The sequence below is a fragment of the Pygoscelis adeliae genome, unplaced genomic scaffold, assembly GCF_000699105.1.
Source record: "Pygoscelis adeliae isolate BGI_AS28 unplaced genomic scaffold, ASM69910v1 Scaffold38, whole genome shotgun sequence".
NCBI classification, from domain to species: domain Eukaryota; kingdom Metazoa; phylum Chordata; class Aves; order Sphenisciformes; family Spheniscidae; genus Pygoscelis; species Pygoscelis adeliae.
In genome coordinates, this window is record NW_008825614.1 from 45,766 (window position 1) to 73,106 (window position 27,341).

Sequence of the window (27,341 nt, forward strand, 5' to 3'; positions counted from 1 at the left end):
ATTGCTGAAAGAACAGAAAAATAGTCTTGCTATATCAACACAATACATGAACATTCTTTGAAATGTCTGGATTTATAAAAGCGATAACTACTGGTGAGTAACAGAAAGTCATTTCCATAGTACTGTAGTACTCTCCTCTGTCAGTCTCTGGTCACTACAAGCTGGGACATTATACCTGAGGAAGTATCGCTGTACGCTTGCTCTGTTCTAACACTGCTCCCTGCTAACATCTGCTATTGCCCTCTATTGGAGACATGACGTGAGGCTTGATAAACCTTTAAACCAGCTCATTAGGGTTGTTATTCTCCTCACTCTATCTGCACATAAGAAGCTTGAATTAGCAAGCTAGAGAAGGACATAATAAACACTAAACATGCAAACTATTCCACCCGCTCTGTGCTACGCATTCTTTAGAGCCTGTCAAATCTGAGCATGTATTCCCATTAAATTATAACTGAAAAATTAAGTATGGACAAAACCTCCTCAGGAGGACCGTTCTGTCTGATATCCCCATGAAGATGAACATTAGTTTCAGTTGTGTTATTTTATATTTTCAAGAAAAACCCATAGTTTTTAACGTGAGTTCAAACCTTTAAAGGTGCAATTTGGCAACCAGGCAATCCAGGTTGGGGATCAGAAATGCTACAGAAAGACACTTATTCAGTAAACTGGGTGAATCTGCTGTGTACATGCAGGCATAAAGAATTAAATACGGAGACAGCCAAACTTTTTTGGTCACCCGCAATTTATTCTAAAGACATCCTATAAGCCAGCTTCGCGTGATTTAACTGCCTTTACTAAGCTCATTTATTATTGTCTGAATTAGCATAGTTTCAGTGGAAACTTCAGGACAACTTGGTACTAGATTCAAGTTCTAGCTGCAAAGACCAAATTATTGAGTCCTCACAGGAGCTCCCAATGAGGAAGGTTTTCCACTTCACATCTGTGCCTAACATAAAGTATACGCTTAAATCCCAGACAAGTAAATGTAAATAAAGGTGGATGGACACTTAAAAGGAAGTCAGCTTGGTGAGTGTTTAGTTTTTCCTCCCCACAAAGAGTTTAGGGTGACACTGAAGGGTTAAAGAGATCAAATGCAGCCATTTTAAATTCAGATTTTGGATCCTGAGTGGATGGGGGTAACATAAAAAAGAAAAGTTTTGAACTAATCTGAAAATAAGCCCTTCAGCTTGCTCATAAATTAAACCCAATTCAGTATAGATTACATTTCAAAGAATTATATTCCCAGCTGTCACAGACCTTCCATGATTTTTAAATGCCCAGTTGCCTTATGTCATTTTGAAAATCCAACTCTACAAGCTTAAAAATGTCTTTGTGAGTTATCAGATTCCTCTGAGACGAGGCACTAGTCCCAGACAGTCATTTATCAGTGTCTAGATGGAAATTTCCTTCAGCTTCATTTTGCTGTCCTAACAAAGCAGTTCCGCCCCGTGTCCCCCCCCGACCTGTTGGACAAAAGTGAGATATTTTGAAACAATGCTTAGTCACTTTTTGCTCTTCTAGTTTTTAATTATGGCTCTGGAAAGCAAATGTATTAACCAATATAAACTGAGAAAAAAGTTAAATGAGGAAGTGTTACCAGAGACAGCATTGCCCACTGCTTTTAGGGAGGCACATTCAAAAGGGTATGGTTTTACCACCTTCCACAGCCAGAAGACATTGGGATACCATTATCAAACATCTTATCAAAATTAGGCCACCTATGAGGGCTTTGGATAAATCCCATTCACCAACCTTTTACTGACTAAATAAAAATCATCATCCCAGAAGTACTGAATCTGATGAAACCTCAGGCCTATGGGCCTTATTGTTTCTTTTCTTAAACTAAAGAAAAAGACTCCACAGAGAAACAGTCCTTTAACGACAGTAGCTTTCTCTCAGCTGCATCTCTGACAGTACAATTTTTACTAACTGTAATGAAATACACAGCACACACATTCCCATAAGCCTATACAAAATAAAATCAGGGTCTCCCTGTAGCTCTCTTCAGAAAAATGGAAGAGCCTCACCCAGGAGAAGACTTCAAACCTGCCTCTTTGCTAGACAGGTGGGAGGTCACTGCCATTTTGCCATTACTGTCTACAGAGATCATAAAAGGAGAGGGAATTAGCAAAAGCAATTTGTTCATCAAGATGAAAGTTGATACTTTTTTTTGGTTCAGATTTTAGAAGCTCTCCACACATATCTTTCCCTCTCCTCCATTAACTTTATCTTTCTTCACAAACACAGTGTAAATTAAGTCCTTTTTTCTTATTTAGAGATCATAGGGGATTTGTTTATTTGTGATTTTTACATGGTGATGCAGCACTGTCTTTTCTGCAAGAGGGAATTTGGACAAGGGTGGTCAAACAGAAGAAACAAATATCCCCACGTACGTCCATTTCGGATACCCAAGCGCTGTGAGCTGCACCCGCACACGGAGGGCGTCCGTCTGTCAGCGTCTCCATCGCCAGCGCTGGAATTCTCTGGGTCAAAAATGATAGTAATGCCTTGCTCGGTGTCTCCACCCACAGATCTTCCACAGAAAAGTTCTTTATAAGTAACCACCCTTTCTACACTTGGGAAAGCTAAGGCATGCAGCAAGGACGTGGTTTGCTGATGGTAACGCAGCTGGAAAGCGGTAGAGCCAGGAAGGGTGGCCACCACACCCTCACCACGTGCAGCCCAGCAAAAGACACTGTTTACTGCTCAGGCACAGTCAGAGAAATAAAATATGACTAGCAGATGGTAAGAGTGGCACACAACATGCTGTCTGATCACATAAGCCTGCGAGAAGTTTGATAGAGCTGCTTGAGCAGCCAGGCTGGGCTGGAGGCAAGTGACAGTGTGCCCTGATGCCTGCAAACAGTCCTGGTTTTACTATTGCAGCGACAGCATAAAACATTGTCCTTCTTAATGACCCAGTGGAGCCCACCTAAAAGATATTCTCTAGGGAAGTGAGTTATCCATGTTTCAAGTGTTAGGGTGAACTCTAAAGAGGTATCATAAAAGTTAATATCATAGTAGCTCTTACACAATAGATATTGATTGTTCTAATTTCAGGCCTTCCAGAGAGGACTAATGCTTAACATTTAACGAGGGGAAAATTATATTTTATATCTCATTTACAGCTGAATCATTAGAATGAAAAAAGTAGACTGGGGGTGGGAGGAGATTCGACAAATGTCCATGTATCAGACAGCCTAAATTGCCTTTGCTGAACGTGAACAATATTCTTCAGCTGTTTTTGAGAAGGATGCCATAGAAAGATAGTTTTCCACAGCTCTGACAGAAATGAGTGCGGATAGGAAAATAGAAGGTTTTACAGGTTTTTTGTTGTTTTTTACCAAAATTGAATCTTGCAAGCACTAATGCCATCCCATTCCTTGTGTAAAGTAAATCATTTTTTATACCACATACAGTGCTGTAATCTACGTAAACAGCTGTCAGGGCATTTCTGGAAGAGAGTGATTTTGTTCATTTCATAAAACTCTGATCAGAACAATATGTGAGCAACAAAACAACAATATATAAAGGCTCAAGCATCCATTTTAGCTTTATGCAGCCATTTTGGGGCCTGAAGCTTTGTTTTGTCTTCGCTATCCACCATCTAAATATCTCCAAAACACTTTCATACTGCCAGCATCCACCAGCAACAGATTAGCTCGCGGCTCTGTCATATATGGGCAAATTTCTGTCCACTGGGAGAAAAGTTGTGCAGCCATGCTAGCTCTAACTACCACAAAGATATTGTAAACATGCAGATCAGGCAGGTCACTGGGAGTGTGAGACCCGTCCTGAATTCATAAAACCTATTGTCTAGCCTCATAGTTTCGTGGCTTTCAAAGAGAATGAGAAACCAAACATACAATGAAAAAAACATTTGCAGACGTTCTGTCCAGTGATTCTGCATATTACAGAAGGTTGCAGGGTACAGAAATCTCGTATTTTAGAACTCTCATGGCTTACTATTGCAGGCTGACTCCAAATTGCTGGGTAGGTAGAGGTGGCCGCGGTGGAGGAACCTTAACCACAAGCGGCAGTTTTCCCTTCTGTTTCCCCCGAAGATTTTCATCATGTCTGCGAAAAATCAAGAAATCATTGATTTTCTGCGCACCACGGCTGACAAACTATATAGATGAACAGCTACCAGTTTTGCTCATGATGCTGATCTCCTGACAATAGTGTATATGCTGCAGGTCTTACAAAACTTGCATTTAATTTAAGCATTAGGGATATTTTTAAGTAATATTTGTGGCAGAATTCTTAAGCAAGACATAGAAGAGCTCTTTTGCTTCAGCCAGTGGAGCATAGTAATAACTGTGTCCAAAAAATAGGAACACACTACAATTTAACAGCAAAATTCAAACCTATTTGTTACTCAAAATACAACTCCCCTTTCTTTGGCAACCGTGCAATCCAATTTATAACCTTAGAGCTGTAAGGTATTTTCTGTTATTCCATATTTACAAAAAAGGTGTGTAAAAACACACTAGGCATCAATAACAGTCATAATCAAAGCTTCCAGTTACTTTCATTCAGCGGTGACATAAAATCACTTCGTGTCAGTACATCAAAGCATTTCCATGTACAGCGCTGTGTTGAAAAGACTGTTATTGATACTAATACTGGCACTTGACAATTCCAGCCCTATGAATTTCTTTTTCTTTTCCTCTCCCGCCCCCTCTCCAATACTCCTCCCTAACACACATACACACACGGTATAAAAGTAATGGGTCCACTAACAATAGACGTATCCACAAAGTTTAAAAATCAATCAAAATTAAGTCACTTAATCTGTTACAATATGCAAGCAAAGAGGTCAGGATTACATTTTTGCCCATGAACATTACATGATACTCATAAGCAGTAATGACACATGGATTGGTTTTGCTAACACTCACACAGAAGCTGCAATTATACTACGAAAATGTTCCACAACTGAGATGGAGATGTTCCAAATCTGTAGAAAACTATATAGCGTTCTCTGCTCTAAACACCTGACGCACTTCAGCACATCTTTGATGGCAAAGCAGCTTTCAGAATTAAATCCAACCAAGCACAAATAGGTAAATTAGACTTTTAATCATTGAAGAAATAGGATTAGATTCTGCCTGGAATACAGCGAACAGGATGCAACTCTATCTGACAAAAGGCGAGACAACGTATTTTAAACTGGCCACGTACCGGATGACTTCTTGAGGGATATTTAGTTGGTCATATTTGAGATGCTCTCTGAGGTCACTTAAATAGTTCAAGTAGGTGATTTTTTTTCCAAACTTATGGCTAAAAAAAATCACAAAGAAGTATAAAAATCAGCATGGGAGGAACATTTATGAAGGGTTTAGTTTCTATTACAAAAATGTAAGTGCTGATGCAACACAGAATTAGACTGTAATTGAAGCAGCAGGAGACATAAGATGTATTTCATTTCATATGATCAAACATATACAGTGCATGCCTGAGAGTCTGATTTGAATAAAAATAACTGACTTCCATCTGAATGTTTTGTGATTTGCATAGATATGAAAAACACTGCTTTAAAAGCCACTGAAAAACAGCTTTCACACAGCATTAGAAAGCTCACAAAAAGAACTGTTAACTTTGGAGAAAATGTTAGATGGCCAACACAACATGTTTGTATTATTTAGGTATTCCTCCCTGCCAAAAGACAAAAAATGGGGCTGTAGACACAAATGATAAAGCAGTAAGCAAGATTTTCAAAGCATGGATAGTGTATACCCTTGAAGTGTTGGGCCATCAGCTTTATCTAGTTTGAAAAGGGCTGGATAGCTTCTAGGAAACATCCTGAATAACAAGGTTTTTCTATGAGATGCACAAAACAGATTTCCAAATTTGAAGCACCACATATCACTAGGTCTTGCGTTTCAGCCAGAATATACTACTTACAGGCTGAGGTGTTCAAACAAGGTTCAGTGACACATTTATACACATGGACTGAAATAATTTCATATTTTTCCACAACACAAAATATCTGTCCTGTAATGAAGTGTCAAGCAAAATAATAGGTGTTTATGATAAAAAGTGTTCTTTGCTGCAACTTACTTTGATAGTAAAACTGTAGAAAAATTCTCTCGCATTAATGAATTTATACCTGGATTGTCAAATACACATACACATACTCCCTCTAGTGGGAGACAGTACAAATATAAGTCACTTCGGCATTTTAGAAGCTTTTAATTGAAACGAGCTATATTTTGCTAACAGGCAAGCGATTTTGAGACACCGACGGATATCAGTCTGTGCGTGTACAACTTCAGAGCTCTTCAGTGTGTCTTTTATCCAAAACAGCCTGAGATTTCAACATCTTACCTAAGCCACGGGCTAGCACAGAATTCTCTGTAACTAATCACCTCTGGTAATACAGGACATGTTATAGAACACATAATTTGTAACTAGGTTGTGGGCAATTAGGAATTATTGCTGTTCCTTAAAAACGCCACATCACCACCACCACCTAAATGTATATTATCTTGATAATAGGTGGGTGGCTTCTGTTAGCTCACACACAGAAATGTGCTGCTCTTAGAGTTTTTTTCCAGTTTGGAAAAAAATAGATGTGACTTAACACATTACCTTCTTGCTCATCTCTTTTGGGACTGGAAAGGAGATCAATCAACTTCTGGAGCTTGAAAAATTTCAAGTATTTACATTTTCTTAAATACTTTCAAATACCAGTATGCTAAAATACTTATTACTTTTGTTCTTTAATAATTCTGTCATTTGTCCAGTTCTTAGCAAACACATTGTTCATGTAAAAGTACTTAGGCCATGTACTAACAATTACCAAATGTACTAACAGACCTCCGAAAAATAAATACATGTTTCTTGATAATTAAATTTATTTTACATCTGTGATTTTTATTGGAAACACTATCTAAAAATGAGTCTGGGCTATAATTCAGCAAAGCTAGGAAACAGAAAGTCCAGAGGATTTTTATCCCCTCTTTTTGCGAACTTTGGTTTAATATTGGCGCTTAAATAAAAGCATGATCTGCTAAGATAAGATTATTCTAAACTGGGAGAAAAAGGTACTGTCAACAAATTTTAAGTTGTACTATTGTAGTAAATTAACAATGTTAACAAGTTTTAGTATTCAATGAGAGTACAATCGAGGCAAGTTGTACATGGGCACTTTCACACTTCAGTTTTAAAATTATATTCTTACATTTTCCTTTACTTGACAAACCCAAACCACAAATGCATGTGAGCAATCAGTAATTAAACCATTTTAAGCAGTAAAGAGGGTTTTTTCCTAGCTTCAGCTCATCCCTGCCTTCTGGACCTTTTCAGAGTTTACTCATACTTTCAATTATTTTGTCAGTGCCAGTGTACAAATATCTTTGTTTCTGTTGGTCACGTATTTTAACAACAGAGAGTAGAGTGTTGCTAAATTAGATTCAACTCAAGTATCCAGGTATACATTGGTAAAAGTCGAGCACAAACAAGAACAGCCAATCCTGATGAAAGCAGGGTATTCAGAAGGTCAAGATGATGATGTATGTAAGATGACAATCCCTGGTTTGAATTTTCTATGCTAGATATAAATGCTTAAGCTTATCAGGATGGCCCACTTTCACATCCAAAGTAAACAAGGATGTAATTGCCAGTGTATCATACTGTTCCAAGAAAAAAAGGATTCATCTTATTTACACAGACATAGTAAGATCCAGGGAAAATGAGTATTTGGAACAGGTACCTGTAAACTTTTCTTTTGTAAGAATTAGCAGCCAATTATTACTCTAAGTCAAACAGCACAGCTCTTGTCCAGCTGTGGCTCCACTGAGTGCATTAACACGCACAGACTGAAAAACGCCAGTGTCCCAAAACTGCTTGCCTGGAGCTATTCCCAAGAGCTCTCAGCTGCCTCTGAGAAAGAAGTTGGTTTCACCTGAGTGTTGTAATGTACATCAAAAGTTTTTCTGGTTTTAATTTTTTTCCTAGAAAGCTCTCCATACCTATCCTACAGTAAATTAGGAACAAAAAAATAAATCCGTCCCCACTCCTGAGGTACTATCAGCTACTGGACCTCCTGCTTCTGTCACACTTTTCTCACCATTGGTCTACGCCCTGGATCTCTGGCATTTATTTTACTGCCAGTTAAAATAAAGATCTATAGTCAGTCTTCTTGTTTCAAGAACAGCATATTCTGGAAGGATTTTTAGCTGTAATTACTTCTTTGTTTTCACATGCTTCTTACATGTCCTGATGTGTCTAGAAGTTAAACTTCCCCTTTCTAATTAATTAGCTTTCTACCAGTCAGAATTGAAACAATTGCAAGTTACTGTAATGGACATTTTTAGCTGGTTCATTATGGGTTCTCAAGATAAGCTGTTTTCGTCCTTCAGCCCTGAGGACATTTATAACATAATCTGCAAAATATTAGAATTACTTTGAAAGTGACAGAAGTTCAGGAGCAGAAACTAAGAAAGCCCAACCATCCTAGCACTTAGCAATATCTGCCCATTGTTGATGGTTCCTTGCGGATAGCATCAATTTTTACCAGGCAAAGAATGCACCAGTAAAATACGTCCACTTTCACCATTATAGCTTCCATCTCAAATTCTTATGGGCACTTCAGGGCTTATCCATTAACTTTGAACACACAAGTAGTATCATTCCTATTCATCTCAGCACTTGAGATCAGACTGAAGGTTAACCATTTATTATCTGCTTTACCGTACCACCTAGTAACTCCAGTCACGGATCCAGTTCTATTGTGCTAAGTGCTGTCAAAGAGGACAAAAGAGTCATTCATGGTCCACAGAATAACTATGTTTTAAAGTGATATTTACTTTAACATACCAGTAAAACTACTATGAATTGAGACTCCCTTTTCTTAGAAAGAAAAGAACTCTACCCTATTATTCATACCCAAGCTTAAGCTCACCTTACTCATTAGTTCAAGACAGTTTGAATGGCGGCTATTGTGCTGACATATTTTACCTCAAGCCTTTTTAAAAGCAACGTATTAGAGAACAAACCATCCTTAAACTAAACGGGAAAATGTGTTAAATAAACTGCCAAGTACCTTATAAGAGGTTTAAAGATATTCCACAGGATTTTTATGAAGTTGGTTGGATGTACAACATAGAGTGCTTTAAGGTTTTTCTTATACCTAGGAAAAGAAAACGAAATTGTTAGAAGACTTTTGAATATCATAGATGGTAAAACTGAATAGCTACAACTGAATGGGAGGTATTGTTACAGGAACATTATACAGCATTCTTTTCAAATACATTAAAAAGACCTAATTCAGAAGAAACTGAATGTAAAATGAAAAAAAAAATTTAAAAAACGGTTGGTTTTGATGATACAATAGTAGGCCAAGATAACACTATTACGTTCCTAACCAATGTCTGCTGTCTCATAGGTTTAGTAACAGGGGGATAGAAGGGAAATTAGGCAACTTGAAAAAAAATTGAGAAGAGAACAAAGAGTCTAAAAAATTCTGTGATATAAAAAAAATTACTTTCCTTCATCTCCCTTTATTTTCTGCTTACAGGAGTTTCATGTTGGAGAAAACTTCTAAATTTTCAGATGTAAAATTTACACCTAATCTTTTATTTTTACCACTACTTTTGTCTTGTTTTGCTAGTAATTACTAAAGGTGAAGCCAACTGCACGCTGCTTTATACTGGATGGTCCCCTCTGTATGAAACAAAAACCTTTCTCCATTATAGCATTGCTTGATTCTATCATGTCTTATCATGATACATAAACAATAGATTCTAGTAGGCTGAAACTGAAATGGAAAAAAGGCTGCACAAAAAGACTCTGCTCTTATTCAACATTATTGCAAAATGAAATTGAGAAATGCATAATGAAATATCCTGCCTTTATATATAAATTGTTGCTTATTACTTTGCCAAGTTTGCTTCCCAGTAGGGAGCAAGTGTTCACCATTCATTGTTAGAAAAACAATGATCATGGAAAAAAATGATTGTGAACTCCTAAAAAAAACCTTCTTGTAACAGGTTATGGTAAAAGGGGAGAAAGGGACCAACTCAGCAATCACAACAGTTTTTCCTTTTGGGTTTTAATTGGGCCCAAACATCTTTGAATGAAAAGGCATTGTTTTCCCAAAGCCACTATCATACACAAGCAAACAACTCTCCCTGTGCAATTGGCACCACTGTGGATAGGAACCCAAAATCAACAATAAAACTAACAAGCTGTCGTGGTTTAACCTCAGTCGGCAACTAAGCACCATGCAGCCGCTCGCTCACTCCTCCCCCCCTGCCCCCAGTGGAATGGGGGAGAGAATTGGAAGAATAAAAGTGAGAAAACTCCTGGGTTGAGATAAAAACAGTTTAATAATTGAAATATAATAATAATAATAATAATAATAATAATAATACACAAAGCAAGTGATGCACAGTACAATCGCTCACCACCCGCCGACCGATGCCCAGCCAGTCCCCGAGCAGCGGCCCCCCCCGACCAGCTTTCCCCAGTTTATGTACTGAGCATGACGTCACATGGTATGGAATGTCCCTTTGGCCAGTTTGGCTGTGCCCCCTCCCAGCTTCTTGTGCCCCTCCAGCCTTCTCAGTCGGTAGAGCATGGAAATCTAGAAAGTCCTTGGCTAGTGTAAGCATTACCTAGCAACAACTAAAACATCGGTGTGTTATCAACTTTGTTCCCATCCTAAATCCAAAACACAGCACTGCACCAGCTACTAGGAAGGAAATTAACTCTATCCCTGCCGAAACCAGGACACAAGCAAAACACCTGCGTTGCTTTACTGAAGCTTCCATTTTAAGTTTGTTTTGTACCTTGAAGCAATGGGCATAAGCTGTTGCTGCTGTGGAAGTTTATGTACTTTATAATTTCCTAGATTACAATTAAATGCCCACAAGACTTTACTAAGCCTCTGCTGTAAACCTTTAAAGCAAGATCTATTCTTTTGAAACTATTCCTGTTGAACACTTGCTTTCATGATGCTAGCTAATTACTATTGTCCCTTGTACTCTCCTTTGTTCTTTCTTTCCTTTGACCCGCAAAACACACGCACAGAAGAAGTCTGAAAGGTGCTATTTTTTTTCCTCTGGCTAGTACAGTGGAACATACATGTTGGGCTGTGAATATTACTTTGAGCTTCCCAATGACAGTATGCCAAGAAGTCCCAGCTGTGAATAAAATGACGGGTGTACAGTTGCCTGGTTTTGCCCAGCTACCTGGGCTTCTCTGCTCCTCTCTGGTTCTCCTGCTTTCTGGGTCAGGGTGGGGGAACAGAGAAAACAGATTTCTGGCATAAATCAGAGTGACTTTGTGCACTTGAGACATACGCATGTCAGAAGGCAACAAAACTGAAGAAGATATTGCCCTCATACTGCCTCTTCCCATACAGCAACTGTAAATTTGGCTTGGGATTCTCCTAGAAGGAAAACAGTATGGTAGGGTAGGCTTCCAACAGTGCTTTATTTTCAGGAATTGTCAGTGCACAGCAAAAACCAGTAGCATAGTCCAAATCTCACCGCGAAGACCAAAATATAAGAGATCCTTTACCTTTCTTCTCCCTTACCCAATCCCAGAAAAAACAGATACATTGGTTCAAACACAACTGTGTGATGATTGAGAATGATGACTAACAAGGTGTCACAGGTATCTTGTTAAATCGTGCACAGAAAGACAATGGCTCTTGTTTTGTTCCCAAGGCTTTTTATACCTTTGGATAACCACTGCAGCACTCAGGCCACTCCTTAGTACTGCACAGAAGACACTTACAAGAGAACCAACAGCACCAATATCATTACAGGAATTTGTAATGGCAAAACGAACTCGGCTGCAGGCAGATCAGGAAAGATCTGCTTCCTTCATGGAAGCTGGTTACAGACATTACACAACCGAAAGAGTAAACCAAATATTTTGGAGACATACTTCCTGTCAAATTCTTTGTAGGCTGTTTGTAACCATTTCAGAGACGGTTTATTCAGACTCTTCAGGCCATAGTGAAAGTAGACAATTGTATAATCATTCTCTACATACTGGTCCAGAGTATACTTTAAGTACCTGAGGAAAAAGATAACATTTTAGTTTTAAGACAGTTTACTGGATGAGAATTTTAAAGCAGTAACTGAGAAAGAAAATGTGCTATTTTTGCACAGAATGCTAGTGACTGCAAATTCACATTTGCTTCAGTGTATTTATCTAACAAGTTCCTCTTGCTCTAGTTGACAGTGTTGCCAATAATTCCATATCACTGCAAAGCCTGAAATTTGAAAGAATGTATTTAGTTACAAAAACTATGGTGCTCAGGAATCACTAAAAGATGAAGACAATATGGGACTGTGTTTTCCAAGAAATTTTTAAAAAGATGCATTTTAACTGACAGCGACTTCTATTTTGCTTTCTTCTGGGTCTTTGTAAATTCATTCCTTTTAGCCAAGCAAACAATGTCATTTTGACTTTTCAAAATAATAAAGAATAAATCTTGGGTTTTCCTCTCAATTTAAAACTTCTTAAATTCTTGAAAAATCCATTAGCCCTAATTACTGCCAATTACAACTTGTTACTGTAAACTGTTTTCTTGAATATATTTGCCTTTCCCTTGTTTGTATTGTGGGGACTGTGTTCATAGATCATTTCCCTTAAAACTAATTTAAAGAACTATACTACTTATCCCATCTTGAAATAATACTGCATGTTTTATAAGCAGACTTCTGTGTGTTCATTCTTTTATGGTATAGTTTAAGATGCTTTTCTCTTCCCTTTCTCCTACAACTGAGGAACACTCTATGGCCTATTACACAGCTCAATGATTCAAATAAAGCAATGATGGAGGAGTACAATCTGGCCTCACCTCTTGCTGTGTCAGATTTCAACTTTCTCATGTCATTCTCAATGCTATCTTATTATTCAGCGACAGAGCCCCAGCTATTGCTCTTAATTGTACGTAAGCGATTTTCATTCAATAAAATAGATAGTTCCATGTGCCATTTATGAGGCGGTGGCTATCTGCAAGTATCAAGGCCACTTGGACTATCCACCTTTGCATGGAAAAGCACATAATTTCACTGTTACACTGTACGCCCACAGTCTCATTTATCTGCTTATTCCTTCAGCACACTGTAAATCTTAGACTGCAAATAGCCTGGGACAAGGACCGCCATCGCAATTAATATAATGCTGTTTTGGTCCCTGACTTAAGTATTAAAGGTATTTTAATGGAAGAAGTAGTAGTAACAGTCATTCAAGACTTTTTTAAAAAGAGTTTGCAATTAAAATATATCTAAACAGATATTATTACATACAGAGTGCCTCATGTTTTATTTTACAGCATGTAAATTCCTTGGCACATTGCACGCAGAAAGCCTGTACTTCTAAAAGTAAATGAGAGAGTTTTGTGGGCATAAAATAACCAGTATTTTTGTACAGTCAATTACCTGTTCCAAGGCTGTAACAGAATTGCAGGGACATTACAAAAGCTTTACCAAATCAATTCTTTAAGTTATTTCATCACAAAACACCTACCAATCTGGGCCTACTCTGCAGTTTTTCCTCAAAACTCAACATCTGGGTCTAACTACTCAAAAGCAGTCACTTGATAGTTATATTGCTAGCTTCACATTCAGACACCTGCCTTCAGTTCCCTCTTAGCACAGGCTTTCCAAGTGAATTTGATGTGGGCTCAGAGACAGGAAAACAGTGTTCGAGTCCAGAAGAGTCTGAGGGCTGGAAATCCTAGTTTCATCAAGGCGCCTCCTCGCAGAACTGAGGAAGGGTTCTTAGATCGGGTAGCAACATGGTTTGTCACACTCCTTTCTTTGGCATTTCCTATTAATCGGTGCAGGTAGCTCCTCTAGGTGAGGAGCTGACGGGTGAGGCTCTTCCTCCTAGGTGCTAATGCTCCCTCTATGCTACACAGGAAGCTTTGGCTTCAGGCTGTGGAAATACCCTAGCTGTGAAGAGCATACAAATGAAGCAACATGGTCTCAAACACATCTCTTAAATAACCTGCCTTCTAATCCCTCTCTGTTTCTGAAAAGTTGAGATAACAGCACTTTGGTCCTTTCCAAAGGTGGTGGGTACTGACGGTTGAAAGGCGCTCAAACATTTTGGCAATGGAGGCTGTACAAGAACTCCAAATAGGTTTAAAATGCTTAATAAGGACGGGACTCTCACGGCAGAACAGATCTCGTTATAGTAACAAACTACAAGGCAGAAACATGTCCTGGTACCTTGCTGCAGCAAGTTTATAAGAAAGAATGTTGTGATTTTACATATTCACAACCTCTTTTAACACAAAAACCCAAACATTACAAAGTGAGATACATATGAAAATGTTAAGCATAATATACTGTACGTAATGCAGATCTTTTTATAAAAGAGGAAAACCACTAAGATGTAAATAACTGAACAACGCTCTTGCTGAGCGATTTAGGAGATGAAGTATAGCAAATTAAGGCAAACACTGCTATTCATGAGAACATGTGTGCAGAGCACTAAAATACTAGAATTTCTCTTTCATTGGTCCTCATCATAAATTCAATTTTTTAAATGCTATCAGAATTCGTTAATAAAATCAAGACAACAAGTTAATTTCAGTACACAGTGAATTGCTTCTTCTAGTCAAGATTCCAGGTGAAGTAACTCTGGCAGTTTCATCCACATCTCATTCACTCAATATTAACACTAGTAGGTTTTAACATCCTTTTTTCATTTCACTCCCTGCTTCCTGCTTCTCCTCCCTGAAAGCTCATTCACCTGGAAACAAGCTAATAGAAGTTCACATATAAAATATAAAGTAGTCCACGCAGGAGACTGAGAGAAACTTACTCCAGCAATCTGGTGTGATTGAGCTGATGGGAGGGGGGCATACGGCAGCAACTGAAGGTAATCACCTTCCTTCCAGAATTGTCATCACCTAGTGAACAAAACAGTTAGTAAAAACAACGCTCATTTACTTATGCGGTGGGACCTCAGTGATCTGAAGGAACGGCTTGTACCTTCTGATATTTGGAGCTGCCTCTGTATCTCCCATTGTTACTCAAAACATACTGTGAAACTTCACTATCAAATCACATTGTCTACAGATAGCAAATATATGTACTCAGGTATGTCCGCGTATTGTTCTTAAACAGACCATAATTTTATTTCCTGAAGTTCTTTTTAAGTGTCTTATTTGATATTCTCAAAGTACTTATAAAGGCATTATAATGTGACATGCATTAATATGAATGATGTACTAAAATTAAATTAAAACATTAATAAAAGATTGTTCTCTAAATCGTGAGTTGTTTGTGAAAAAATTACTATGTTACAATGCACTGTGGAATATTTTATTTGTTAGAGACAATCATTTTTATGAGCAAAATAAATCTAAGAAAGGTTTCCAGTTAAATTACTAAATGAGTCACTAATTGTCACTGTTGGTCACATTCGACTGCTTGATTTAAAAGGCAGAAAAAAATAACCAGATTTATAAAAGACTACAGATACACTTAGAATATAAACAAACAGAATTGCCTGGTTTCAATAACGGGAAAACTGAGGCAGAGAAACTTTCTCAAAATTACCAGCAGAGCAGAGCACCTCGCTCTCCCATCCCACAGTGCTACACAGGCAACAACAGCAAACCAGAAAAGGTGACCGAGAATCTTAATTCTATTAAAAACTAAATAAAGCAGTGCCAGCTTCCCCTTAGTGATGACAGTTAACGAAAGGAAAGAGACTGTTCTTTCTTCATAGGCATCAATAACGTTTTGAACAACATCAAATTTTAACGTCATACACGAAGTGCTGATCAAAACAGATGCAGGCTTCCCTTGCCCTCCACCAGAAGGGCTGTGACTGAGCACTCTGGGAAATTCCTATCACATTTGCTAGAGCATTTGCTTCCCCGTTCGACATAGTTTGAATCCCATGACTTTGAGGATAGAATTTTTACCCAAACATGTGAAAGGGCAGTTTGAAGGGTAAAGTTATCTGCACATTCAACAAAGACTGTAATTTCACGTATGCAGATTTTAAATCAGAACAGAGTATATTTTTGTCCCACAAAACCTGTATTTCCCTACTAATTGGACTTAAACAAGTTAGAACTGAAAGATGCCTCATTCTCTACATGGGACAAAGCAAAAAAGAAGTGCGATATCAGCTTTGCTCCTTGATGTTTCGCTTTCGGGTCAAAAATGTAGTATCGTATTAATCTATTTCATAGGCTAATGTCACCAAACACTTTCAGATGAAAGCTGATAACCTGTTCTACCCTCCCTGGAAAATGTGATCCTCCCCTTATCTTTCTGCACTGGTTTTGAGCTCCAAATATTCAGGAGGCATTCCCAAAGACTGACTGCCTTAACTGCTTGGGCGCTCACACTCCTCTAGCCACCTACCTATGCCTTTTTAAAAGTCACTGGCTCAGATTCTGCCCTCATGCACAGAAAAGGTCTGATAGACTTCTCTCGCCCATGGGTAGGAGGCTCCTGCCTTTGGATCAGGCACTTGCTATCTGCACGCGTTCCCTGGCAGCCCTCAGGATTATCAGCTGTGCTGGCTGCGGAGCCGCTCCTGGGAGCACTGCACAGCGATGCCAGCCTCCTCCTCTGCGCTCGGTGAGTAAAGAGGGGTGTGTAGAGCACGCTGTCCAGGATGAGATTTATGCACATTAAAATACAAGTATCTGCTGGGGTTTTATTTGTCTGGATTTCACTGAAACAGACATGAATCATACATCACTTTTGATATCAAACTTTGCAGTAGGAAAAAAAATGTTACAGTAGGACACAGGGTAGGGCAAGTGGGAAAGGGGATTGTTCTACTTTTTAATTAAGAGTTTGGATGGCACAGCACTTCCTAACTGCTTCTTGTAAATGAAAAGTTTTTTCTAATGTTACAGCTCATTCCAATTTGTAAATGAGATCTTTTGAATGCTGTAATTTTAGCATGAGCTTTTAAGAGCTTTTGTTCTGATGATACTAAACATTACTATTTTATAAGTGAAAAGTGAAATATCATTTTACTTCACTGAAGCTTGTCATTATCACATTACAGCAAAGCAAGATCCTAAAGCTAACAGAACTTTTGCCATTGGTTTCATTTGGAGTAGAAGCAGGGTCAAAATCCAGGGCACTTGCCACAAGAGTGAAAAAACACTTGCTCACATATGTGTTTCTTTCATAGAATTTAAGCTAGAGAAAATGAGCCTAAACCTCTGTTACACTATGTTAAATGGCAAGACAGACTGTGCTTCCAAACCTCCTCCTACTCTCTATGACTCAGGGAAATAGAAGGTTGCAAAAAAACTATTATGAAACTTCAGTGTTTTGCCTAGGCTGAGTAATGGACAATAAATACACCCACAACGAATCCGCTATGGGTCTCTGCCCATCCATAATGGCAAACTTTGTAGTCAGTTAAGAAACACACAGCCAAGATAACACAGCTAAGTCTCAGCGTTAGCAGGAGAAGTTTATACCTTTAGCTGTAGAGATCTGAGTCCTCTTTCTCCTGGCATTGATCACCTCGGCTGATCATATGAAAATACATTACAATGGATATTAGACAGCTTAAAAGTGAAGTATTAAAATATCCATTGTAATTTTATCCTTTGGGACAGAGACTAGATCCACCAAGGAAATACGGAGAACGACACCAACTCTAAATTCCAAGAGTCAACTCATTTTGATTTCACAAAGTTCCCTTTTTGCGTTCATTCCTCTGGATTCCACTGATGTCCACCCGTTTATTTAGAAACCAACTTTCTGTGAGAGGATTGCACCTGTACTGCACCTGGCTAATTCTGGAAAGTGCTAAAATTGCAATTAAAATCAAGTACATGCCCAGGTGTCTTTCTAAATAGGAATGACTAAAAGTGAATGTTCAGATTTCCTACACCAGGAACCTTGTTCATTCCCCTCAGAAAGCCAAGATTCCCCATCAAAGATTCCTCCATGAGCAACTTTTCTTTTAAACTTTGCCTAAGCAAAACACTTTGCCTTTGCACATTTTTTTTCAGATCAGCTGAAAGCAAAAGGACAGCTTGCTTTTTGATGTAATTAATTATTTACATTTCAGATGTGCTCCTCTTAAAGAATGTAAAACAAGTTGAAATAAGGGTGAGTTAAAGCCATTCCTGAAGCTAGTCTCTCTAATGTCAGTACAGTTCTAGCTGGCTGGCTCTCTGGACTAGAACAATGCTCTAGTCTTAAAAGGGGCATTGAAAATCAAAACTGCTTTCAGTGATGAAAAACTAAGTATTCTGATAATTCACAGAAAGCATAAAAGAAAATTTAAGGAAAGCAAAGAAACAGCAGAATAGTCAAACAGAAAGGGAATATAATTTACATTTACTTGGTAAAGGGGAAATAGTGCTAGGCTTTTCTTTTAATAAGGTATATTTGGGTGTAGAATGTCTTGTGGTATATTGTCAGGACACCCAAACCTAAAATTGAGTTCACATTCACATTTGAATTTGGCATTCTGAGCCATCGTTTATTTTAGCAAGCTTGTTGCTCTACTAAATGATGTTTAAAGCAGACCTGTTATATTTTCTCAGATTCAACAAGAAAGCATGTCCACATATTTTGATATAATTTACTCAGTTTTGTCTTTAAAAAAGACATTATAGCTTACAGTCTGATGTTCAAAGCGAGGAATGCGGTAAATAAGGATTTATTTCCTTTCACATTATGAGAAGAAAATAGTTGGAGAAAGAAGCAAGAGGAAAACTGGTGCAGAATTTGGAAAATCCAAGTTCAATTCCTGCCTAAAGGATTTGAACCCACGTTTCTATCACTCAGGCACGTTCCCTCTTCACTAGAGCAGGAAATACTTTTCATTGATATCAACCTTTATTTTGGATCTCCTCTCATAGCAATTGAGAGAAAAACACGACAACACCCAAAGGGTTAGGACATGCTTTGTAAAGTGCAAAGGCCACATTAAAATCTGCTCTTGTGCTGCAAATAGGTTACAAACCAGAGCCTTCAGCTTCCTTCTTGAAAAGTGCCCAAGTCTTAGGTCTCCCCAGTTGATTTGTTGTTTTCCCCAAAAGGATACTCATGAAATAATGTCAGAGATACTGATTTTAAGAAATAGCCTTTGGAAATAAAAAAAAGGAACAAAGTAAAGTTTTTGAGAAAAAAAAATATCTTTAAACCCAGTTCTTTCCTGTGGCACTGCAATTTACAGACCACAGATCTGCTCTTGAAGGCATTGCAAGAAGTAGCAAAGCTGTCACCGAGATGGACTGAAAATTATTAGGACTTGTGTCTTAGGCTTATTAAGTAATTCACTGCAGTTTCTCCTTACGTATTACAAAAACTAAATTACAACTTTACCTTTGACAGTCTGATCTACATAATACCATTCTAATCAGTTTCTAACGCACTGGTTCAAAATCAGAAAGGGGCATGAAATCAACTGGATCTTGAAGAAAAATATGGACATACAAAGACCCAGGCTGGATACCTGAAATCTTTAAATATAACTAAAAAAGCAATAAAAAGCTAAGAAGGGAAATATAGATTTAAAACAACGATGGACTTTAATTCCATTAAAAAGTTTTGTCTAACACAGAAAAGGATGTCACTAGCAGTTAATGAAAACACAAGCATCAGAGACAGAGTCCTACTAAATAAGCACATATTCAAAAAAAGGTACTGCAAAAAGTTGTCAGCAATCATATTATAGAATCAAACTATAGAAAATAAGGAAGTTTGATGCATCATATATGCTTATATGTCCCTTCCTTTTTGCCACAAAGAAAAATAATCTTGAGTTTCTTTTTAGGCAACAGATTGAAATTTCCCCTTCAAAATAGAAATAAAAAGAACCAGCACTCCTGCACTGTTCCGTTTACATATGCTTAGAGTAGCCAGCTGCACATTGGTATTTGTGAAATAAATCAGTCTGTAATTAATAAACAATTACTAAAGCTTACATCTTTTTAAAATGTCCTCTATTCTTATTTAATTAATTGTATTTTCACACTGTATGAATACAACTCAAAAAAATCTTCTTTGCATATAGTCAAAGCTGTTGTTATGGAAATCAGGTATAAGTCATTTTGATTTCTGAGAAGCAAGAAGGAATTTTAGATTTTTTTTAAAATTAACTGTTGGAAACTAGATGACTGTAAGAGATGGATAAATTACTGCAAATATTTTCACCTAAATTCTTTCTTTTTCTTCAGTCATTTCAAACAATACATCTCATCATCTCTCAATCACAGAATTAAAACTGAAGGAACAGCTTTCAGAATTGATTTAAAACAGCCATTCCAAACACTGAAATTATACTTTGTCTTATTCAAAGAGATTAAAACCATTACAAACTATGTTAAAATAATTTTAAAATTATTTGTTTCAAGAGGGACTGTCCTTTTCCAAGATGGAAAGGAGATCTGAAGAGCTCATCCTTTCCTCACTTGAATCTAAATCCAGAAAACATTCAAAGCTGACTCCACGCCAGTTAACACTGAGGATAGGGAGGTCTCATTTTGTGGAGGTGAAGCATGTCTTTGGATCATATTTTACCTTCCCCATGTTCTGCATTCATATGCACACCTCTGCGTTCTCCTCTTGCATCCCACCATCAGAGCTGCTTTAGAAGGTGCAGGCTGCATCTGAAGCATAGCTCCTGGCTTGTGCTTTGCATTTAAATTGCCCAGTAGACTTGCAAAACTCCATCATACATTTCTGACTGAAATGGCAACTAAAGTCACTCTTTTCCAAGCTTAAACAATGGTTAGGATCAGAGAGAATCCAACATTTCAGCCAAGATTCATCTTGTGAATTCCTCCATTTGCTCTGGTGAATTTAAACCAGGAGTATACCTAATGTTTAGACTTTATTCCAAGCAAACACTGATACAGAGCAAGTTCCAAGATGAACCTATGGAAGCTACAGGTAGGTCTCTTTAAAAAACGCTGTGGCTTTCACTCCACTATACTGAAGCCCATTTGCATTCTCTAACACAGGAATAAGGCACATGCATAAGATGAAGCCAGGCAGGACTGCTCAGGAAGGGGCAGGCTGATTACCATTCTGTCCCCATCACATGTTCTCTGTTTCACCATCATTAAAGCATGAATTTTTAAAAGGAGCTGTTCCAGTATATTTCAACTTCCCATTCCAAAATTTTTCCCCTTTTTTGAGTTTTCCCACCATTTTAACTCTTCCAAGTCAAATGACAGAGTCCTCCTGAGACTGTTTGCCTTGGTAGTAAGTAAACTTTTATTTATGTATTTATTTAAATCAGCAGGGAATGTCGTAGTAAGCTCTCCTTGACTGACCAATAACATTGCCAACTTGTCCCCTTTTCCCCCAGTAGGAAGGCATGGAGAAGAGGAGCTTAGTCTAAGCAAAGACTCGGGGGTTTCAGCGCATCACCCGGCAGCTCTGCCCATAGCTGCAAAAAAGACGATGGTTCCTCCAAGGAAAATAAACACACAAGTACCCTTTAGAATTCACACCAGCTGAAACAGACAAATATCAAGCGCTTATGACTTCCAGGGCAGCTTTGAGTGAATGAAGAACGAGGAGCAACAACAAACATTTACTAAATATTTGTGCACAATTAAAGCTGAAGCAGTAAATACATGGCCCATCACAATTTGATGTTGAGTATACCAGCAGGAGACAAAAAGTCTTGTAGATCTCTTTTAAAGCATTAGCATATAGCACTGCCGAATACAGCAGATGTGAGAGGTTCTTAGGTGGACGGTTATAGTGACTCTGGTGTATCCAGTGCATCTGTTAACATGTCTGTTTCACACTTTGTCAGTTTGACTTCAACAGTTTCATTAACAACTTTTCTATCTTGGTACTTCCACCATCCCAAAACTGGTGCTTGAGTGAGAAACGTCCTAGTGGGTTAGCAGGTAGTACCTTTTGAATCGCAAGAATGTGAATCTGTTACTCCCTTGTTTATGGATTTGAGTCTTGTGTTGGGGGGTTAGTTTTGAAGAAGGTAAAAGGTAATTATTATCCTGTGTATAACTAGCTTCAAGAAGAGAAGTTACTATGGGTAAATTTCTCCTCCCACTACAGTCAGAAGTCAAATTACCACAGATTTCACCACCCTAGTCAATCATACCTCAGTAGAGGACTGGTTTTGCTAAAGTTCGTATTCACCTAGACGACACCCTGTTATGGCTCAAATTCAGGAAGGTACATATGCGCAACCTGAGTTCATCATTTTCCTGAAAAATCATCATCTAGGCTCACTGAAGTATGAGGTACAAAAAGTGCGCACAATATAACACGATCTTAGACTTCATTAGGATGAGCAGTGTTAAATACCGCTATGTGTTTCTTATTGTATACATTTCTTTAGTTCAGAATTGTGATTACTAATGCTACTTTAACAAGCACATTGATGCCAAAAATAAGCCAAAAGGGAAAAAAATATGCAATGCATACTTTAAAGAGGTGCTTTTATATCATAAATATGCCTGCCTGTCTTATATGTTGCCACAATGTTTTAAAAGTAAATAACTGTAAACATTAAATGATGCAATATTCAAATATGCTATGTACCCATAGCTTTTCTCCATGTCACAACAGAGTCAGGTGATAAATGCAGTTAACATTTATGTCAACAGTTTCCTTTCTGCCTTTTATTAGTTTTTATACAGTAACCCATATCTCTTCACAGTTGCACGCCCTTTCCAGGGCATACCAGAAAAATGATTATGTGTGGCTACACAACACTTCAGGTTATTCAGAAAACAAAACAGCTTATCACAAATAAAGTACAGATCTGTTACAGCCACAGTTAGGCCTTAGATTACAACATATTGCTATAGTTATATTTTAAAGCAAGAATAAGCTCAAATATTTGGCTCATAATTCATCTGTAGAAAAGCACTGAGTTCACCTATTACTATTCAGCTGCTTTTCAGGATGAAGTCTGAAAGCATCAACATGATTCCTGTGCGTCACCTTGAGGAGTACAGTAAGAAAAATGTGGTAAGGGGTCTAGTAAGCGTGAAGTTGTAGCATTTTTCCAAACGTACCTGCTAACTGGATGATGCCATGTCTCGCAACATCGTAGTAAGGGTGATTGATATTTAACTCAGGATCCTCAAGTGGTGAAGACATAAATGTTTCTTCCTGTGTTGACTGTGTATCTTCCGCTTCATCTTTCTGCAGTTCTAAAGGAGCAAGCAAGAATGCTTAAATGCTAATGAACAAAGAAAAACTTTTGCCTCTGATACATTATTGAAGGGTTGAATTTTAGCTCTGTTTGACAAAAACATAGGCCTTTATCACCACTTGTTGCAGTTTCAGATCAGTTTCTTGTTCTTTATTCTTTGTCACATGTGGGAAAAGCAACCCTTTAATACCTCAAAGCTACCTTCACATTCTCCTTAAGATTATTATCTGACGTGATGCTCACAAAAATCTTGACAATGACTGGACAGCTGGCAAGCTGTGACCTTGTTATTCATGACTGCTGGTGTTGTCTCATCATTTCCTACACTCCCACAACCTGCTTGTTGTATCTGTCTACAGCTTCTTGTCTTTTACTTCAAGGTTGTCCAAATGGGGAAGTCAAAGTTTCAGTATGCTAACATGTGCATACTCCACATTAACACCCCATGTGAAGGCTCTTTGAGAGCAGACTCATTACTTTGCATAAAGGTAGCAAAGTGCAAACAAATCTCCATCTCACCTCCCTCAAAACCCACTGTTTCCTTGAAAGCCTTTAACCTTCTGAACTTGTGTCCTGGTTTCATCTGGGACCGAAACGGTCGTTAAACCACGACAACTTGCAATAGGCAAGGCAGCCAAATGTCCATCCAACATATACTCAGCTAGAGGCCACGCAAAGGTGTAAAATTCTGCTCAAAAACCCAGTAAAATCAATGGGCATCCTTCCCCAACTTCAGTAGATTCTGGACTAGATTCTAGAATTAAAAAAATCTACTCTGCACTGAAATGAGCAACACAAGGTCAATCGATCTTGTTCCAGGATTTTTTGCTTTTGTTTTGGGTTTTTTTTCCCCAACATTTTTTCCAAACTGTTGTAAGGTTCAAAAAGAGCTGATCCTAAGTACATATCCAAATGAACACAGATTCTGGGATAATTACTATCACTAATGTTTCTACACTATTCAAATGAATGTTTTCTAGAAACTGACAGGAATAACACTAAATTGACACGCTAACATACAAGTGTCTTGGTGGCTTAAGAGAAGAGGAGGCACACATAAAGAGAAAAATTAATGTTCTGACAAGGTGCACCACCCCCTGTACATCATCCATCTCTTTTTATCATGCAAGTTTTAATAAGGTAGAATTAACAGTTTTATCTATAACATTATCAGTGCCACTTTAAAACGTACTTAAAGAACATTTTGCCTTCTCATCATCTGCGTATTTCATATGCCTTGACCAGCACGCAAGACACACGAGGACAGAGAGAATATATTAAGTATTGATTTCAGCCAGATTTATGTGCCAGTAGCTAATAAGTGTTAGAGAAAAACTCTAACTAAATATTTCGGAATGCTTTCCACTCACAGTTTCAGCCACATGAAAGCTTTATTGTCTCATTTTTATTTTTAACGTGATTTGTACCAAAAATGCATTTCACAAGGATGAAAAATGCCACTAGTGGCTGGGCTTCTCAAAGACAGAGAGGAGTCAGGAACACATGTACTACTTTTACATTTCTTTATGTCTGAATTCACATTAAAGACTCCTCAGAAAATAAATCAGCAGTCCTATAGGAAAAAAGAATCTGCCTTTAGAAATATACCATTAGACTCCTCTTCATACACACAAAAAAGTTTAAATTCTTATTATTATCTCCAAAATGTGTATTTTTCTACCCTTTTGTCCTGGTTTTGGACAAAAGTAGCTGGTACAGTGCTGTGTTTTGGATTTAGGGTGGGAACAATGTTGATAACACACCGATGTTTTAGTTGTTGCTAAGTAGTGCTTACACTAGTCAAGGACTTTTCAGCTTCCCATGCTCTACTGACTGAGAAGGCTGGAGGTGCACAAGAAGCTGGGAGGGGGCACAGCCAGGACAGCTGACCCAAACTGGCCAGAGGGACATTCCATACCATGTGACGTCATGCTCAGCATATACAGCTGGGGGAAGGCTGGCCGGGGGGGCCGCTGCTCGGGGACTGGCTGGGCATTGGTCGGTGGGTGGTGAGCAATTGCATTGTGCATCACTTGCTTTGTATATTCTATTATTATTATTATTATATTTCAATTATGAAACTGTTTTTATCTCAACCCATGAGTTTTCTCACTTTTATTCTTCCGATTCTCTCCCCCATCCCACTGGGGGGGAGTGAGCGTGCGGCTGTGTGGTACTCAGCTGCCGGCTGGGGTTAAACCACAACATCTTTAAAAGTGTATAATATATAAAAAGCTACACTAACCTTAACTGGAAAAGTATTCTTTCACTTTAAAGAATGTTTTTGTCCCAAGAGCTGGGAAGAATAATACAAACATAATGCAGTATATGAATGTCACAATTTTTTCCTTTTTTAAATATTTAAGTCATGTTAAATCCCAGAACAAGGAAAACACTATTTGGTTTATTAGGGTTTTTTTTTTCATGTCTGAGCACTGTAACCACCTAAAGTAACAAAAAGTTGCTAGGGGAGAGCAAAAAAGAAATAGAAAATGCTAGTCTGTGGGGATGTGAAGCAGGGGCTGTGAACCATTTACCATAATCCACTGAAACTTAACAGGCTTTATTAAAAGCGAAATGTGTATTCAAGTTAAACACAACAGAAACAACCAATATGTTAACTACAGCCTTTGGTACAGAGAGGCAGAGGCTAACTCCTTCTGTAAAAAATTATTTTCTACTATGCATAAAAATAGGTTTCCAAAAAGCAGGGGTAAGGATTTGTAACGAAATATAGATATCAAGCTATCTGGCTTTGCAATGTGCCAAAGAGCTACAGAAGCAAAGTAAATATGCACGCCCATTTGTACTGCACTTATTCACAGGGACTACAGAAGTCCCAACAGTATCATATCTACTGAAAAGCTAGTTAACCCTAACCTAGTAAGATAAGGTTTTGTATAATCTTTTACTTTTCCTTTTTTTTGTTTTTTAATGTGTGAACAAGAGGACTGGAGCACAAGAGACGTTTTGTAATAAACACAAATAAAAAAGAAGATTCATTGTTCCAAACTGAGAGAGACCTCGGCTCCCTTTTTCTCCTGCAAATGATAGAGGAGTTTATTCCCCTGCTCCATGAGCTACAGCAGAGGATCATCTGTTACCACTCACACTGTTATCACTGTTGAACCCAGGCTGGGAGATAATATGAGACGCCTGATCCAGAGCTTGCGAAGGCTGAGGGGAAAATTGCTTTCGGTGGATTTTGAATCAGGCCCTAGGAGTGAAAAGGCCAGCCTGCTGCTGCTGAAAGTCATGACGTGGAGAAATCAAAGCTAAAGTGAGGGACAGGGAAAGGGAGACTGAGGTGGCGGGGAAAGAAAAAAAAGAAAAAAAAAGCTCTGGAAGACTCTTGCTCTGGGGTTCAGCCTGGCACCCTCAAAAACTCAAGACAAAAAAAAGTAACGCTGATCTTTCAAAATGATGAGGCCCCTAATGCCATGGTCATATTGCTCAGCTCGACTAATATCTTCGGAGATAACATGCAATACAGCAATCTCTATGCTCATTCAATACTTGTCTGTTTGGAGTAATGACTCCCATTTGTGCCACAATATGTGATGATGGTGATATTCCAATAGCCTAGAATTGCACTAGGAACATCTACCAATAATTCATAAAAGCTGCATGTATTAAACTAACCTTCAACCCTAATGGCTTTAATAGGGGTACACATCAGTACACTGGCTGTAACTCATATTGGATTGCTCCAAGAAGTATTACAAAATGTTTGTGAAGCCTCTCACTTACTGAAGATGCTCTGCTAAATCACCTGTAACTCTACAAAGATGCCATTTTAAGTATAATAAAAAATATTTACCTATTTCAGCTAACTTCTCATAGTCAACCTCAGACATGTTTCCCCTCAGGAACAAGTCTATGCAGATCTTGCTAAATGATTCTTGCGGGATGAAATGGTCCTTGAGTCAACCCTACAAAAATAAAAAAAAGTAGCTGTCATCACAATGTGGCATATTTTACACACTATACAGATATAAAAAGAAAACAACCACCACCCCCAACCCCCAAATCCTACTGCCCAATTATTGTTGAGGAACCAGTTCATCTGCATTTGGACACCATTTTCTTACAACATAGAGTACTATAGAAGTGTTTTAAAACAGCAGTCCAAAAAAGAAAAGCTACATACAATAACAAGACTTTCAACAAACTGATCTGGTTTTACTGGGGGGGGGTGGTTCTTTTTAAAAATA

The 27,341-nt window shown here is 38.2% G+C and overlaps 1 protein-coding gene across 1 annotated transcript in view; it reads right to left on the reverse strand.

The window, feature by feature from the left end:
• The window catches only part of ARHGAP8 (Rho GTPase activating protein 8), a 59,141-nt gene extending 32,124 nt beyond the window's left edge, over nucleotides 1-27,017 (reverse strand). The window contains exons 1-7 of the mRNA XM_009332791.1: nucleotides 26,948-27,017; nucleotides 22,988-23,125; nucleotides 14,803-14,890; nucleotides 11,905-12,036; nucleotides 9,053-9,139; nucleotides 5,188-5,286; nucleotides 3,970-4,080 (exon numbers count right to left, since the gene is read on the reverse strand). Of these exons, the coding sequence (XP_009331066.1) occupies nucleotides 3,970-4,080; nucleotides 5,188-5,286; nucleotides 9,053-9,139; nucleotides 11,905-12,036; nucleotides 14,803-14,890; nucleotides 22,988-23,125; nucleotides 26,948-26,984 (692 nt within the window). The 5' untranslated portion in view covers nucleotides 26,985-27,017. The remainder of the gene's footprint in view (nucleotides 1-3,969; nucleotides 4,081-5,187; nucleotides 5,287-9,052; nucleotides 9,140-11,904; nucleotides 12,037-14,802; nucleotides 14,891-22,987; nucleotides 23,126-26,947) is intronic.
• Nucleotides 27,018-27,341: the final 324 nt, after the last annotated feature.